Source organism: Camelus bactrianus, chromosome 31 (genome assembly GCF_048773025.1).
Source record: "Camelus bactrianus isolate YW-2024 breed Bactrian camel chromosome 31, ASM4877302v1, whole genome shotgun sequence".
NCBI classification, from domain to species: domain Eukaryota; kingdom Metazoa; phylum Chordata; class Mammalia; order Artiodactyla; family Camelidae; genus Camelus; species Camelus bactrianus.
In genome coordinates this window covers 17,199,763-17,212,167 of record NC_133569.1, presented here as the reverse complement: position 1 = coordinate 17,212,167, position 12,405 = coordinate 17,199,763, and the positions used below count along the sequence as shown (strand labels likewise).

At 50.9% G+C, this 12,405-nt stretch overlaps 1 protein-coding gene across 1 annotated transcript in view; it reads right to left on the bottom strand.

Annotated features, from left to right (window-relative positions):
• Nucleotides 1-12,405, bottom strand: part of SCARA5 (scavenger receptor class A member 5) — a 96,178-nt gene that overhangs the window by 21,401 nt on the left and 62,372 nt on the right. The window contains exons 5-7 of the mRNA XM_010967806.3: nt 12,178-12,258; nt 10,022-10,120; nt 8,222-8,278 (exon numbers count right to left, since the gene is read on the bottom strand). Of these exons, the coding sequence (XP_010966108.1) occupies nt 8,222-8,278; nt 10,022-10,120; nt 12,178-12,258 (237 nt within the window). The remainder of the gene's footprint in view (nt 1-8,221; nt 8,279-10,021; nt 10,121-12,177; nt 12,259-12,405) is intronic.

Here is a 12,405-nt window from a genome sequence, read left to right as displayed (position 1 = left end):
GCGGTGAGTCCTTGGCCTTACTTTTGCTCCTGGGCCTCTCAAAGGGCGGTGAGCAGTCGGTGCGAGTCAGTCAGCCATTAGGACTAGAAAGAAATGCAGGGCAGCCGGGAGAAAGGCTCTGATGCTGAACTCTGATCTTGCCACACCTATAGCTGTGGGGACGCGCTAATGTTTATAGGCCTCCCTCTAAAGGCTCGTGGACTGTCGCCTTTCCCTCCAGGGCTCCTGCCCGGGACTAGTGGCCTTTCCTAAGAAGTCTCTTTCACACTTTCTGCCTTCGTTCACTCTGTCCCCGCCCTGCCCTGTTTCCTCTCTCGGTTCTGCTCTCTTTCAAGTTCAAGGTCTGAGACCCCAGGCTGGGATGCTTCCCCACCAACATATTATAAATCCTGAAAGACAGGACCTAGGATTCCTGCATAGAGATTTACCACTTTCCAGCTCTCTGACCTTGGGCACATGATTTAACTGCTCAGAATAATGTCCTCATCTGTCAAATGGGATAATAACATGTACCTTAAAGAGTTCTTCTGAAATAGGAGGCACTCAGGTACTGGGGTGGTCTGTTCTCAATAAACAGTACTGAACTCAATATAAGCCTCAAGGACCATGGTGGGGACAGAGGCACAGAGGCAAGGGACTCGCCCAGACTTTGAGTCAGTAAGGAAGCCAGCCGTGACCTCCCCCACCCCCGGCGGCATCCACAGGACCTCCCAGGATGTCCACAGGCTTTGTCTCCCTCTTCCTTCCACCAGAATTCCACAACAGCACTCTTTAGAAGAGGGGCTGAAACCCAGCGCTAAGGCAAGTAAGTCCATCTAGCTAACGGGTTCCAAGCACACCCCCGGGGGATTTTCCATGGTCAAAGGACACGAGGGGGAGTGGAGGCATGAAGTTAATGCAGTGGCAGCTAATGCTGATAAAGTTACATCAGAAAGACTCAGCGGGGACCTCCAGGATTTAATCTAGTGCCTGCAGCAGGCTTTTCCTCCCAACCTAAGATGAGTGAGTGCAGGGTCACGGGGATGAAGAACAATTCCTGAGTTTGTTGAATTGCTTTCTCAATAAACAGTTTAACCATTCCTGATTTTAATGTACGTCTCAATTTAGAAACTTATTCATACAAAACCCACATCAAACACCAAAACTTTAATACTTTAGTGATTCCAAGGCATCATTTTTGTAGAAAATGTTAATTTTTCTCCACCTAGCCCTCCGCTGTGGCCCTCAGCTGGTTCCTGCTTTCACTGAGCATCTCTGTATCTAGGATACAGATATTAGCGGGCCTGTTAATGACCTCCCAGCACCTCTCTGCTTCTCTTCAAGACCTCAGGTTCCCTCAAGAGGGCTGCACATCTCTAGGGCCCAGGCTGCAGCTCTTCCTCTCCCTTTTATAAGCCGGGAATGTCAGTGGCTATCTCAGCCGTTCCTGACTCTTAGGCAGCCCCCGGACCTCACCACACACCCCCATTTCATCTCCCCCCACCACTTCTCCTTTGAGAAGCCAGGTCTTGTGTTTTTTCAGGCTTTCTCGGATCTACATGAAGCCATCAAACCAAAGGTGGCTCAGATTAATCGGAACTGAGCTGCTTTCTGCAGGGAGCAATTTGAAGCTCTCCTGGAAGGGGTCACTAGGAAGCTTTCAGGAAAATCACTGGATTTGTTTTTGGAAGGCTTAAGATGGGCTCTTGGCAAAGCAGAAGGCCGACAAGGCCAGGTCCCATCCTCTGCGCGGAACAGGAGAGAAAAGAGGAAACTGCACCGGGCGGGGCCCAGCCAGTGGCCTCAGGGCCACACAGCCAGGTCAGAAGGGGACTCGGATCTCAGGACTGCAGCTCCACGGCCTCAGCTGCTCCCGGGGGCGTGTGGTTCATCTTCTCAGGAAATGTGTTTCTGAAAAACAGGACTTTCTACAAGGGAAGCAGCTCAACCAAGAGCAGGAGCAGGAGCAGGAGCGGCAGAGAAACATGGACCCGGAACAGCGACCTTTCCGTGGCAGGAAGGGCCCGTCTGCCGGGTGCCGGCACCAGCAGAGGTGCGGAGGGCCACTGGCGACGGCTGGGGTGCCGTTGTCATGGCCTTGGTCCTGGCTCTAGTCTGGTCTCCCCCTGGTCAGCCACCTCTCACTGCTGCCAGGTCAGCCCCTGCTTACAGCCCGACTGGGCTGCCCGGTGCCCAGAAATCAAGCCTGAACTCCTGACCATTGATCCCTGAATACCTCGCTGGTCTTATTTTTTGCTTCCTGCATCCCAAACCTTTGCTGTGCCAAACGATTTGGGTTTATCAGACAGTGTTCTGCTGTTTCATGCACAGTTCTTTTTACCTGGAATACCTTCACCTCCTCCATGCACCTGTGGGACACCAACTTGCCCTTCAAGACTTCAAGACTCGGGTCAAAGACACCTCATCGAGTGACCCCCTTTGTACGTACATCTACTCAAGACACTCTCCCGTGATTGTTACATGTCCTTCTTACCGGCCAGCCTGTGAGCTCCTCCAGGTGAGGCCAGGCCCTACTCACCTGGGTTCCCCAGCCCTCAGCCAGCGCCTGGTCGACAGCAAAGGCTCAGTAAACGTTCACTAAATAAGTGAATTACAATGCTTTCTTCCTATACGTCTCCTTCCTTCCACACATCTGTCTTTCCTCACTCAGTCTCGCCTCTGCTCCCTCCCAAAGCCAGCTCCATGCTGGGCAAGCCTGTTTTCTGATCCGCAGGCTTCTGGCCTTTGCCGTCCTGCTCAGTTTTCATCTGGCTCCCAATGATCCTCACTTCCCACCTGCTTGCACTCATGTCTCTCTCTCTGGTGTCTCCTGCTCTGCTGCAGCCAGCACTGGAAACCGTGTTTGCTGCAGAACCATTTTTCTGAGCTAGGTGTGTGTCCTTATGTATTTTCAGTCACTGGATATAAACAGAGGAAACATTTGAAAATCACTTCTCCTCTCCACCCATCCCGGGATGTTTGCAGCTGTCAGGCACTCACTGTGTAAGGACAAAGAGAAGTGACGGACGAAGGCATAGACCGAACTCAATCACACAAGCACGAAGGATGCAAGAAGCCAGCGAGTGGGGAGGGCTTCGCTGGCAGAGGCAGAACCACCCGACTTTGGTGTGAAAACTTGAGTCCGGTCCATCTCAGAGCCACCGAAGCAGGGGAGGCAGCCAAGGCTTGGTGTATTTACCAGCAAACTCTGAGATGGGGAAGAGTAGCTTAAAAGTAACTGAGCATCTAAAAAGTACAACCAACTAGTGAGTATAACAAAAAAGAAGCAGACTCACAGATACAGAGAACAAACTAGTGGTTGCCATTGGGGAAAGGAAAGGGGGGAGGGGCAATTCAGGGGGAGGGGCAATTCAGGGGGAGGGGATTGAGAGGTACAGTGAGGTATTAAGTAGGCCACAGGGATGGACTGTACAGGACAGGGAATCTAGCCAATATTTTGGGATAACTGTAAATGGAGTATAACCTCTAAAAATTGTGACTCATTTTGTGGCCCACTGTAACTTACATAATGTTTTATATCAAGTATACTTCAATTAAAGTAAATTTAGGGAAAAAAGTGAGCATTGCTAAGGGAGAAATGAGCAGATCATATGAAACCCACTAAGAATAGACAGAAGCCCACGAGGAGGACCCTAGGCTGTCAAAGGCCAGGGAGAATAAGAACAAAAGGTATGGGGGATGGAATAGCTCAAGTGGTAGAGTGTGTGCTTAGCATGCAGGAAGTCCTGGGTTCAATCCCCAGGACCTCCTCCAAGAATAAATAAACCTAATTACCTCCCCCACAAAAACAAACAAAAATTTTTTTAAAAGAATAAAAAAAATAATCCAAGATGGCAGCAGAAGTTGGGCTCCAGACCTGACTTGAGTCCTAGCCCTGCCCCGTGGGAACTTGGGTGGCTCCGGGCAGGTTCCTTAGCCTCTGCCCTCAGCCTCTGCACCTCTCTGCCATCGATGTAATTATGTCTCCGGAGTAGGACTGAAGAATTAAGGGAACTGTCGCGCATGGAAACTCTGTACCTCCAGGTGCAAGTTGGTTAGCCATGTTGCATGAGTGGCTACTTTTTCTTGGAAGTGTGGTTTACTTTTAAATCATATTGTTGCTGGGGTATGACAGTTGTATCCAGAATTGAGGATGTATATGCAGTGAAGTTAATAAACAAATATAATTCTAGTAGCTCTGTCTCTCAGGCCAGAAAGAAATGTTACCTTCTGGTGCCACACTATCTCACACAGGTTCCCCGGGTCACCCGGCACAGCCAGCTGCGGGATGAGGGAAGGGAACTCACAGACTCCTACGTACTGTCTTTGCATTCCTTATTCTAAAACAGAGATGGAGACATCTCAGCAGTAAAGGAAAACACTGTCTAGAAACCACCATCCTAATACTTTATTCTGAGCTTATACTGCACGCTGGGGAGCCCACTGGTCCCCACTTCCAGCCTCCCCCCACCAACCTACTTCCTGAAATACTGAAAACACACACAAGGTGTTAAACATTTTTCAAGTTTTCTGAGATGCTATTGATAGTTGTCAGCAAACACTGGCTTGGAATTTACCCCTGGGTCATTCTGCATATTTTTTTTTCCATGTGAAACCAAATTGAGGAAGCATTTTTAAACCATCTGAATTTATATCCTGCTTTAAATTCATGTGGTGGGGCTCACACAAAACTGGATCCTTTACCCACTCCCTAGCTGCTAAAGTACTATTTATTTTTCTTGCCAATGGACCATATATGAGGGTAAAACAAATGTCCTTCTGTCTTGAGATGTATATAGATAACTTTTTTTTTTTCCTTTCCTGGCCAAACTCTCAAAAGCCAAACATCTAACAGAATGACTGATCTCACTCTTGCCTGAAACAACAAAAAAACCCTTTACCTCTCATCAAGCAGAAATCTGGATCTCTGTATTCTAGACCCAACTTGGCCATGACCTCGCTGGGGCACTGTGGGAACCCTCTCCAGCTCTGTTCAGTGAATGGGTGGGAGTGGGCTCGGGAGTCAGGGGAAGAATTGGTGAAAAACACCATCCAACTTGAAAATTCTATGACTCCAGACCAAAACATGGGCAAACAATTGCAAGATCTTGTTCTCATAAAGAATTTTAATATTGACTTAAAGCATGGGTCCTGAGAAGTCTTTTCTGTAATACTCTCCTCAAAGGAAACCCCCTCATTTCCCGTTCTGACCAGAGTGTCTGTGTTTCTCTCATCAATCTCTTTAATGTAGTAACATCCCCACCTGCTGGAACTTTAGGTTTTTGCTGCTAAAAGTGAGAGGTGTTTGGTAAAGGTCCCAGGGCTCATGAACAAGCTGGTTCCAGAGGAGGCTTTCTCGTCCACAGCATCCCTTTTTGAAGGAGGGTGGAGCCCTGGTGCTGAGAACTCCTTCTTCCCAGTGGATCTCACGGTGGGGCTGCCCTGGGCCCCCAGGATGACTCAGAACCCCCCAGAAGCGGACACTCAGGGTTTGTCAGAATTTCCGCACTTTTCTGAAAGTTGATTCCTGCTTCCCTCCTCAGAACCCCAGTCCCAGAGATCCAGTTAATGCCTCTGGGACTGGAGCTTCTTGGAAACCTAACCAGGAGTCTGAATACAGTGTGGGTTTGGCGTGGTCAGAGGCAGGCCAGGGGGCGGAGGCCGTGGGAAGGCCCGGGTCTCAGCCCCGCATTGCTTCAGTGGCCCCAGTTCAGCCTCAGGCCCGACACCTGCATCTCCAGGTGAGCGCATCACTGAGGGGTTTAATGAGCCCCACCCTACTCTTCAAGACCAGAGACCTGAGCTCTCATTCCAGGGAAGTCCGAGGCCTGGGTTTCTGGTTCAGCCTCTACCTCTGTCCTGGGAGTCGCTGTTCCCCACTCTGGGCCTCTGAGAAGGGGAGGTGGCCAGCTGGCTGTCCAGTCTGGTGCTCCTGCCATCCGGGGATGTCTGCCTCGTTCCTCGCACGCTGTGTAAGGCTGCCTGTCTGTGGGGCTGTTCCTGCCGAGCCACCTCATTTTCTAGCTCCATCACTGATGCAGACATTTCTGGGTCTTGTCAGGGGGCTGGTACCTGAGCTCTGGGCTCCAGGTACAGCCTCTCAGGGCAGGAAAGAACATGTCAGTCCCCGAGGAGGGGCCCTCCAGGGCTGACATCAGCCTCCTGCAGAGCAGTCAGTAGACTCCAGGGCCAAGTGGATTAGATCCCCTTCCTCAGAGCTCCCCACCCATGCCAGGGGGAGCTCTCCCCACCCCCCATACTGTGCTCCCAGCCTCAGAGCCCAGTCCCAGTGCAGACCCAACCAGCTGGGCTCCAGAGGCAAGGTAAACAGTGATAAAGCATCCTTGGGATGCTCAGTGCCTGGTGACCACCACCTCTCCCAGGCTCGGCTAGCACAGCCCACCCCATCCTCTCAAGTCAGCTGAAAAACAGCTGCCCAAGAGTCCTGACCAGCACGGCTTGGTCTCTGGGCAGCGTTTCTGATCTCCCTCTCAAAGGTCATCTTTCCACAGTTCTTCCCTTCCTGCCACCCCCATCAGAAGTTATTTATGTCGCACAGCTAGATGCCACGGTCCTTCCCAGCTACCTTGGCGGCATCCCATCAGAAGCCAGTCAACAAAGAGCAGGAGAAGGCAGCCTTCCAGAGACAAAGCACGGTGCCCAGCCCTTAGATAAGTGTGATTCAGATCTGACACAGATGTTCTGGATCAGATCTAGACTCCCATCCTCTGCCTTCAAAATTTTTGTTTGGCTCCTGCAGGGTCCAACAGACCTCATCTAGCTGGGACACTCCCAGTTAAGCCCCTGGCTGTGCTTGAAAGGGACTCGAGATAACTCTAGAAAGACTGCAAAGCACATAAATTGCTTTGTGGATGACAGTACATCTAAGGTAAGGGCATGTGGAGACCGAGGTGGACACAGGCACACCTCATCCGCGGGTACATCCATCACTTTAGAGTGACAAAGTGTCGTCACAGACGTGTTTCCTGTTTGATCCTTAATCACTGCCCTGGGAAAGGAAAGGGCAGAGGAAGCAGGAGTTAAGCAGAAGGTAACGTTTCAAGGACCCTGGGGCAGAGCGCTATTCAAGAGCAAGGTCTCCTTCTGATCCTGCATGGCTGGGATGGAAACGGCATTTTAAGGATCCACTGAAACCGAAGATCAGTCTTAGGGAAACCCTCAAACTGGGTCCAAAATGTGCATCTGCAGTGTCCCCTTTCCCAGGCCCAGGCTTCCGAGAGAGCTGATGCCAGAGCCCAGATGCCCTAGGAGAGGGCGAACCAGTTGAGCCCTCACCCAGACAGCAGCACTTCGGAGCCCAACCAACACTGGATGCTGGTGCCAGGATTTTTTTTTTTTTCCCCCTGAAACTTGGCTAGGAGATTTTATTTACTGAAACTTGGCCAGGAGGCTCACTCTTCTCTGGCAATATCTCCAAGGTTCTATGTGTAGCCCTTTGGTGGGGGAGGTGGGAAATAAAAACCCTAGGAAAGAGGGGCAAACAAGGTCAGCTGGCTTCTCTCGTCAGCGTCTCAGGAAGGACCCTCGTCAGAAAGACGCCCATCATGAGACTTGGTGGTCGGCCAAATAGTGAGATCTCCAGCCTCACTGCTCCGTCAGTGGCAGAGGAGGAAAAGAAACAGGATTCTGCTTTGCCTCTACGCCTTTCCCCAGGTAACTACCCAGGGAGGTCACATATCTTAAGGAGGTCAGTAAGAATGTTAGCGAGTATTTCCAATGACTTTATAAAGTCTGTCTAAATTGATGCATACACGGGATGGTAATAATTAACTGAGTCCTAACCATGTGTCCGATCCTAACCCTGTATCCTAACCATCTGTTACATGGAGTGACTCATTTAATTCTCACAAGGACTCTATGAGGTTAAGAACACTTCTTATCCCCGTGCTATGGATGAGAAAACTGAGGCACACGTTACATAGTGAGGCAGCCGGAAGGGAGCCCAGGCAGTCTGCCTCCAGGCCCTCCTGTACAACCACTGGGCTTACAGCACATCTGGAAATGAGGTCTGTGCCCCTGGGTATAATTATCTCTTGCTGGACCAGCAAAGCCCTGGAGCAGGTAGGGAGTTCCTTTGACACCGGAGCCCTGGCCAGTGGCTCCAGCCTCCAGGCTCCAAAATTCTAGACCCCAAAACTCCAGACCCTGACTGGTGGCTGCCTGGGCACCAGCCACACCTGTGCAGACACAGAACCCCATGACCCCAACAGAATTTCCTTACTGGCATCCCCAGCTCTGTCTCCTTTCTCTCCTTTCTCTCCTTTTGGGCCTCGGTCACCTGAAACAGAAGAGGAAAACTGGCATTGGAAAAGGAAATAAATCCTAATTGTGAATAAAGTCTTATCTGCAGGAGCCTTGTTCACCCAAGACCAGTGAAATCCTCCAGCTGGAGCCCACAGCACTGGAGGGCTTGCGTGGCAGGAAGGGTAAGAGCTTGAGCCAATGATGCTGCCTATTCTGCTCACCCTTGGAGGGAGGGTAGGCGGGTACCAAGCTGAGAAATTTCATTCCCTCTTAATTAAAGCACAGAGGGGCAGCACACATAGACTAAAGGGGCACGTGGTATTCAGCAGGAAGAAGACAAAGCACAGACATTCCTATTACATAGCCAAAGTTTTAGAAGTCCAAGTCCAAGGTTGCTCTAATAAGCACAAAGGGCGAAAAGGAGGGAGGGAGGGTCTCCAGCTATAATCAGGCAGATTTACCAGGGGGAGGAGGCTATGAAAATGAGGGAGAGTTTCCAAGGAATTGTGGAATTTCCTTCCCAGGATATGGTTAAAAGAACAGAGCTCTTTCCCCAGCTAGCATCTCGCTCTACAAAGAAGTAGGAAGGTCCTGACACCACTCAAGGGAACATTAAAAGGACCAGAGAATTTCTCTTCGAGTACCTCCAGAAAGATATCTGAAAATCAAAAGCTTACAGCATATCCTCTTGTGAAAAGGCAAGCCAGCAAGTTCTAGGGAAGGACGCCTAGTGTGATCAGAGTTTTGGGGGAAAAAAAAAAACGAAGGCAACCATGTATGTAATAGGGATGTGCATAGAAAAAGGTCTGGCAGGATATGCTCCAAAGTGTTTACAGTAGTTATTCTGAAGAGTAAGAGCTTAAGAGACAGAGGCGGGGTGACGGAGGGGGGGCACTCATGTTTACTTTATACTTTATATGCTTCTGTATTGTTAAATCGCTTTCAATGAGCATGTGTTGCTTTTTCGATGTGTTTTAAAATCAATTTTTTTAAATGTAGATCACAAAAGGAAGGAAAACCTCAGCCTGATTAATTACCAATCAGAAAGCAGAATAAAAGTTCCCAGTGATCCAAGAGTCAGAGGTCATCTTAGATGTGAGGTGGGAATGATCAGCAGTGCTTTTTTTCTTAGTTTTCATTTTAGCAAGGGAGAAGACAGGGCCTGGGGAAAGAGCGTCAGACTTCCTCTTCTTCTTCTGCAGTAGTGCTGGGAGGTCTAGACGCCCTGGATGTGAACGTGCAAAGGCGGGGCCTGACTCTACAGTGGGCGCCCCTGGATGTGAACAAGGTGGCTCTTAAAGGGAAGGAGGAAGAAATTAGAAGAAGCACTATTGGCAATGGAAATCTGAGAACTGATTAAAGTTTTAAATATTTGGGGAATAAAAAGAATACGACCAACTGCGACTGCTCTGGCCATACCGGAGGGTAGGTGGCGGGCCCGGGATGCCGTCCTGGCTTGGCCTCCCCTGGTGCTGACACCAAGCTGCCACCAGGAGAAACACTCCCTTGCTGCATTTCAGCAGCACTTGAGAGTTTACGGCGTTTTCATGCACAGACATCCCTTTTACTTCCTCTGACCACCCTGTGAATCAAGATCTTATGAGGACTTCCGGTTTGGGGATAAGGAAACTGATGTTTAACGAGATGAAGTGACTTGCTCAGGGTCCCCCAGCTGGTCAGTGGCAGAGCCAGGATTTGAAACCGGTCCACACTCCAGCACCCACGTTGGTGTGCAAGGGCGAGTGGTGGGCGAGGGCACACCGAGGTCCGTTGTTACCTTTGAACCCGCGCAGGCCCATGGGTCCCGTGGCTCCCAGCTTCCCGTCATCGCCCTTGGGGCCAGGCAGTCCTGGGGTCCCTCTCTCCCCTGGCAGACCTGGGGGACAAGAGACCAGCTGTGAAGCCTCGGACTTCGAACTGAAAGGGCCCACAGAGGCCATCATCTGGCTCAGCAACGGGCCTCAACCATGCATCCTTCTCTTGCCTCTGCTTCCTGATTCTTCTCGATGAAAAATGCTGCAAAAATAGTGTCCAAAAGGTCAGCACAAAGCTTCCCTGCCAGGACCTTTCATCCATGAGGCTGAACCCCTCCCCCGGAAGGGTCCAGTCCTATGGTGGGTGATGGTGAACATTCCAGAATCATTTGGGAGATATCTCTTTACCTCTTTGCAGAAATTTTTTGAGCCTTTTTTATGTGCCAGGCACTGTTCTGGATGCTTTTCACTAGTATCTTATTTAAGCCTCACCTTAAGCTGAGATACTATGTCACCTGTGTTACAAATGAGGCAATGAAGGCCCAGAGAGGTTAAGTAACCTGCCCAGGGTCATACAGCAGAGAGGGTTGAAGGCAGGATCCCAGCCCTGGTTGGTTGGCTTCATCTCATGCTGGAGGAAAAGGACTCACTGGTACTTAGAATAGAAGGAAGATGAAATTTCTCCCCATCCTGGGCAAAAAAAAAAAAAAAAAAAAAAAAAAAAAACGAAAAGTCCCTTTCTCGTTGTAAACACGGAAAGTGTAGAGCAGGGGATGGGAGGCCAAAGAGGATGGAGGGAGTCAGCAAGCTCAGCAAACGGGGCAGACAGGCTGCTGGTGGTCAGGTCCCTGGGCTCCTGGCCACGAGGCCTGGGGCCTGGCCAGCGAGACCCAGAGTCAACAAATGCTTTCACCTCGGAGAGGGCCTTGACCCCAGGGCCTGACCTAAGCCGGCAGTTATCTCTGCAAAGCAGGGCACTCTCGTTAACTAATGAATTGTTCTTTCCAGCTTTGAGTGTTAGCTGTTTTCTTTGGCCTTTTTCCATAACATGGAGAAATCTGTCTCCCAGTTATAATTCCTCTGCAGAAAACGTCAAAAGGCTGGAAGAGGCTGGGGGGCGGCCCACAAGGGTGGCAGGACCTCATAGAGGGGCTTCATTTCTTTGTTTTCCCTCCTAACACAACGTTCCTGGAGCCCAGCAGCCCTGCGGCCACGGAATTCTGAATCTCCTGCAGGATACGCCCAGGGACCCCCCCAGCCTGTCACAAACTAAGGCAGAAGAAGAGGTTCCACAGCTCTGGGAGCCTCTGGGAACACTTAACTCTGTGTTTAGAGAGCTCCACTGAGAGGGGGAGGCTGGGAGTGGAGGCCAGGCCGTGGGCTCTGCCTCCACCATCCTCTACCCTGTCTCCTGTTTGCAGCCTCCTTATTTAGGAAGGGGATGGTTTGGAGGTATAACTCCTGACATAAATAAGCAGACCTCTTTCCCCCCATATACCTCCCCCTCCTTACATCACCTAGAAGATTACAGGAATACGCTGCTAGAGCTTGGTGCTCACAGCAAAGGCTCAAGAATGGACAGACTGGGGTGCAACACTTGACAAAGTAATGGAACGGGAACTTCCGAGACAAGAAGTCTAAGGGGAACATGCTGTTTCCAGGAGGCCCAAAAGGACCCTCCCCGCCAGCCACCGGCCCTTCCGGGCTGTCACTAGTGTGCGCAGCAGGATGGAGAGGTCAGGAGAGGGGCAGGGATCTACCGACAGGGGCGGGTTCAGCAGGTGCTGGGGAGTCAGGTGTTGGGGATTCAGGACACACTTAGGGGCACAGCGTACTTGACAAGTTGGTCTGGATCGTGGAACACCCCCAACTCCTTCTGATGCCCTGGTCACAGGGACCCTGACTCCTGGCGTGGGAAGTGACTTCAGGGAGCCGTGAGCCTCACGTGCACCCTCTTTCTTCAGCTCTTGGTACCTTCTATGCAAAAGCACCTGCTCCACCCTCTTGTCACACCAACAGCCTCTGGGTCTCTTAACAGGGCAGGGCTTTTGCAGCTGAGCAGATTGAGCACTTTCCCGGAAGCCTCACTGACCCCGATGAGAAAGTAGGGTCAGGGACAGACTGGGGGCCCCTTCCCTTCCTGGTACATCCAGGTCCCTCCCAGGGGCCTCCTCATTACCTCGAAGTCCAGGTAATCCAGGGATTCCAGGCTCGCCTTCCTTCCCTTCATCCCCCTGATCACCTTTGGGGCCGGGTGGTCCTGAAAGGGTTGCAAACAGCACTAAGGTTAGGGGACGGCTTTCTGGAACAGGTCACCTGCAAAGGAAACAAAAATTCCCTCCCAAAGTGAGGACGGGTCAGTATGATGCTTTGGAAACACACAGGGCCCCACCTAGTCCAGTCTTCG